At 56.3% G+C, this 4286-nt stretch overlaps 1 protein-coding gene across 4 annotated transcripts in view; it reads left to right on the top strand.

The window, feature by feature from the left end:
* The window catches only part of pk (pyruvate kinase PKM), a 26011-nt gene extending 21992 nt beyond the window's left edge, over positions 1 to 4019 (top strand). For all 4 annotated transcript variants that reach the window (XM_036940196.1, XM_036940205.1, XM_036940191.1 and 1 more), the window contains 4 exons: positions 179 to 345; positions 458 to 524; positions 700 to 814; positions 3617 to 4019. In XM_036940196.1, the coding sequence (XP_036796091.1) occupies positions 179 to 345; positions 458 to 524; positions 700 to 814; positions 3617 to 3723 (456 nt within the window). In that variant the 3' untranslated portion in view covers positions 3724 to 4019. The remainder of the gene's footprint in view (positions 1 to 178; positions 346 to 457; positions 525 to 699; positions 815 to 3616) is intronic.
* Positions 4020 to 4286: the final 267 nt, after the last annotated feature.

Below are 4286 nucleotides of genomic sequence, written 5' to 3'. Positions count from 1 at the left end.
CCTTTAGGTTACTGGCCCAACTCTCTAACCGCTAGGCTACCTGCTGCCTGTCAAATATGGAGAATTGGGCTGTAGGACACTACCAAGGAATCAAAATGTCTGACAAATTTAGATTTTGCGGTGACCTGTCCCTTTAACAATTCCCCCTCCATCTCTGTCACACCACACACACCTACAGATATGCAGGGAGGCAGAGGCAGCCATCTTCCAACAGCAGTTGTTTGAGGAGCTTCGTCGTCTGACCCCTCTGTCCAATGACCCTACTGAGGTCACTGCTATAGGAGCTGTAGAATCCTCCTTCAAATGCTGTGCTGGAGCTGTCATAGTACTCACTACTACTGGCAGGTAGGCTGTTATACACACACACACATACACACGTACTGTACATGCAAACACACACATGCTCACTGACTCCAACCCTCTCTTTCTGCTCGTTCTATCCCTCTCTCTCTCCCAGGTCAGCCCAGCTCCTGTCCCGGTATCGCCCACGCTGTCCCATCGTCGCGGTAACAAGAAGTCCTCAGGTGAGATAGAATACTGGCCCACTCTACGAGTCACAACCCCTAAGGTTAGGTTTAGGATTGTTGTTTGATATGTGGTTGTAGCCTGTAGAGTGGGGCTGTTACCTGCCTCCCTCAGGCTAAAGTTAAAGGCTGTTAGTTTGGGTGGACTGATGCAGTGTGTGTGTTCTGTCTCCAGGTGGCACGTCAGGCCCAGCTGCTGAGGGGTGTGTTCCCAGTGCTGTTCCACCCCCTCCCTGCCCCCGTCTGGGCCGACGATGTAGACAACAGAGTCAACTTCGGCATGAACATAGGTCTGTGTGTGTTGAAGGGGTGGGTGTGTGAGAGAGAGAGAAAAGGAGTGGGAAAGATGGGGAGAAAGTGGGAAAGAGAGAACGTAGGTTTAGTGTCATATGGATGTTATTCACGTCTCTTTTCACTATCTCACTATGTCTGCCTCCCCCTTCCACCCTCCCTTACTGTCTGCCTCCCTCTTCCACCCTCCCTCACTATGTCTGCCTCCCCCTTCCACTCTCCCTCACTGTCTGTCTCCCTCTTCCACCCTCACTGTCTGCCTCCCTCTTCCACCCTCCCTCACTATGTCTGCCTCCCCCTTCCACCCTCCCTCACTATGTCTGCCTCCCTCTTCCACCCTCCCTCACTGTCTGCCTCCCTCTTCCACCCTCCCTCACTGTGTCTGCCTCCCTCTTCCACTCTCCCTCACTGTCTGTCTCCCTCTTCCACCCTCACTGTCTGCCTCCCTCTTCCACCCTCCCTCACTATGTCTGCCTCCCCCTTCCACCCTCCCTCACTATGTCTGCCTCCCCCTTCCACCCTTCCTCACTGTGTCTGCCTCCCCTTTCCACCCTCCCTCACTGTGACTTCCTCCCTTTCCCCCCTCCCTCACTGTCTGCCTCCCTCTTCCACCCTCCCTCACTATGTCTGCCTCCCCCACTATGTCTGCCTCCCCCTTCCACTCTCCCTCACTGTCTGCCTCCCTCTTCCACCATCCGTCACTGTCTGCCTCCCCCTTCCACTCTCCCTCACTGTCTGCCTCCCTCTTCCACCCTCCCTCACTGTGTCTGCCTCCCCCTTCCACTCTCCCTCCCCCTTCCACTCTCCCTCACTGTCTGCCTACCTCTTCCACCCTCCCTCACTGTCTGCCTCCCTCTTCCACCCTCACTCACTGTCTGCCTCCCTCTTCCACCCTCCTTCACTGTCTGCCTCCCTCTTCCACCCTCCCTCACTGTCTGCCTCCCTCTTCCACTCTCCCTCACTGTCTGCCTCCCTCTTCCACTCTCCCCCACTATGTCTGCCTCCATCTTCCACCCTCCCTCACTGTCTGCCTCCCTCTTCGACCCTCCCTCACTGTCTGCCTCCCTCTTCCACCCTCCCCCACTATGTCTGCCTCCCTCTTCCACTCTCCCTCACTGTCTGCCTCCCTCTTCTACCCTCCCTCACTGTGTCTGTCTCCCTCACTGTGTCTGCCTCCCCCTTCCACCCTCCCTCACTGTCTGCCTCCCTCTTCTACCCTCCCTCACTGTGTCTGCCTCCCTCTTCCATCCTCCCTCACTGTGTCTGTCTCCCTCACTGTGTCTGCCTCCCCCTTCCACCCTCCCTCACTGTCTGCCTCCCCCTTCCACTCTCCTTCACTGTCTGCCTCCCTCTTCCACCCTCTCTCACTGTGTCTGCCTCCCCCTTCCATTCTCCCTCCCCCTTCCACTCTCCCTCACTGTCTGCCTCCCTCTTCCACCCTCCTTCACTGTCTGCCTCCCTCTTCCACCCTCCCTCACTGTCTGCCTCCCCCTTCCACCCTCCCTCACTGTCTGCCTCCCTCTTCCACCCTCCCCCACTATGTCTGCCTCCCCCTTCCACTCTCCCTCACCGTTTGCCTCCCTCTTCCACCCTCCCTCACTGTGTCCGCCTCCCTCGTCCATCCTCCCTCACTGTGTCTGCCTCCCTCGTCCACCCTCCTTCACTGTGTCTGTCTCCCTCTTCCACCCTCCCCCACTGTGTCTGCCTCCCTCTTCCACCCTCCTTCACTGTGTCTGTCTCCCTCTTCCACCCTCCCCCACTATGTCTGCCTCCCCCTTCCACTCTCCCTCACTGTGTCTGCCTCCCTCTTCCACCCTCCCTCACTGTGTCTGCCTCCCTCGTCCATTCTCCCTCACTGTGTCTGCCTCCCTCTTCCACCCTCCTTCACTGTGTCTGTCTCCCTCGTCCATCCTCCCTCACTGTGTCTGCCTCCCTCGTCCATCCTCCCTCACTGTGTCTGCCTCCCTCTTCCACCCTCCCTCACTGTGTCTGCCTCCCTCGTCCATCCTCCCTCACTGTGTCTGCCTCCCTCTTCCATCCTCCCTCACTGTGTCTGTCTCCCTCACTGTGTCTGCCTCCCCCTTCCACCCTCCCTCACTGTCTGCCTCCCCCTTCCACTCTCCCTCACTGTCTGCCTCCCTCTTCCACCCTCTCTCACTGTGTCTGCCTCCCCCTTCCATTCTCCCTCCCCCTTCCACTCTCCCTCACTGTCTGCCTCCCTCTTCCACCCTCTCTCACTGTGTCTGCCTCCCCCTTCCATTCTCCCTCCCCCTTCCACTCTCCCTCACTGTCTGCCTCCCTCTTCCACCCCCCCTCACTGTCTGCCTCCCTCTTCCACCCTCCCCCACTATGTCTGCCTCCCCCTTCCACTCTCCCTCACCGTCTGCCTCCCTCTTCCACCCTCCCTCACTGTGTCTGCCTCCCTCGTCCATCCTCCCTCACTGTGTCTGCCTCCCTCGTCCACCCTCCTTCACTGTGTCTGTCTCCCTCTTCCACCCTCCCCCACTGTGTCTGCCTCCCTCTTCCACCCTCCTTCACTGTGTCTGCCTCCCTCTTCCACCCTCCCCCACTATGTCTGCCTCCCCCTTCCACTCTCCCTCACTGTCTGCCTCCCTCTTCCACCCTCCCTCACTGTGTCTGCCTCCCTCGTCCATTCTCCCTCACTGTGTCTGCCTCCCTCTTCCACCCTCCTTCACTGTGTCTGTCTCCCTCGTCCATCCTCCCTCACTGTGTCTGCCTCCCTCTTCCACCCTCCCTCACTGTGTCTGCCTCCCTCTTCCACCCTCCCTCACTGTGTGTAGGAAAGGCCAGGGGCTTCTTCAAGACAGGTGACATGGTGATCGTGGTGACCGGCTGGATCCCTGGTTCTGGTCACACTAACATCATGAGGGCAGTCCACGTGCCCTAAACACTCTGTTCCTATTGGACACTACCACTGACTGACAGACAGGCCCACCATCCTAAGTGGCACATAGCCTAACAGACACACTAACTGGAACACTAACTACATAGATAGCATAGAACTAGAATTAATATATTTCCCTTATGTGGAGATGAAGTACATAAACAAAACAACAGTCAATATTTTTTCCATGTTCATTGAAAGTGATTTTAATGTAGTCAATGTTTTTGTGTGTTTATTCATTTCTGTCTTGGAAGCACTGCCTCTCTCCAAATAAAGCTTGGAGCATAACCTTATCATAACCTGGTGTGACATCTGCCTTTCTCTCTCTCTGTCATTATGGAGGTCAGGCAGTGAATTATCTGGCAATGTTTTTATCCTTTATTTAACTAGGCAAGTCAGTTAAGAACAACTTCTTATTTTCAATGACAGCCTAGGAACAGTGGGTTAACTGCCTGTTCAGGGGCAGAACGACAGCTCGGGGATTTGAACTTGCGGTTACCTAGTCCAATGCTCTAACCACTAGGCTACCCTGCCATCCCAATTAACAGTTCGTCCAACGAGCTACT

The sequence above is a fragment of the Oncorhynchus mykiss genome, chromosome 2, assembly GCF_013265735.2.
Source record: "Oncorhynchus mykiss isolate Arlee chromosome 2, USDA_OmykA_1.1, whole genome shotgun sequence".
Classification (NCBI taxonomy): domain Eukaryota; kingdom Metazoa; phylum Chordata; class Actinopteri; order Salmoniformes; family Salmonidae; genus Oncorhynchus; species Oncorhynchus mykiss.
This window is presented reverse-complemented; position numbering and strand designations above follow the sequence as displayed.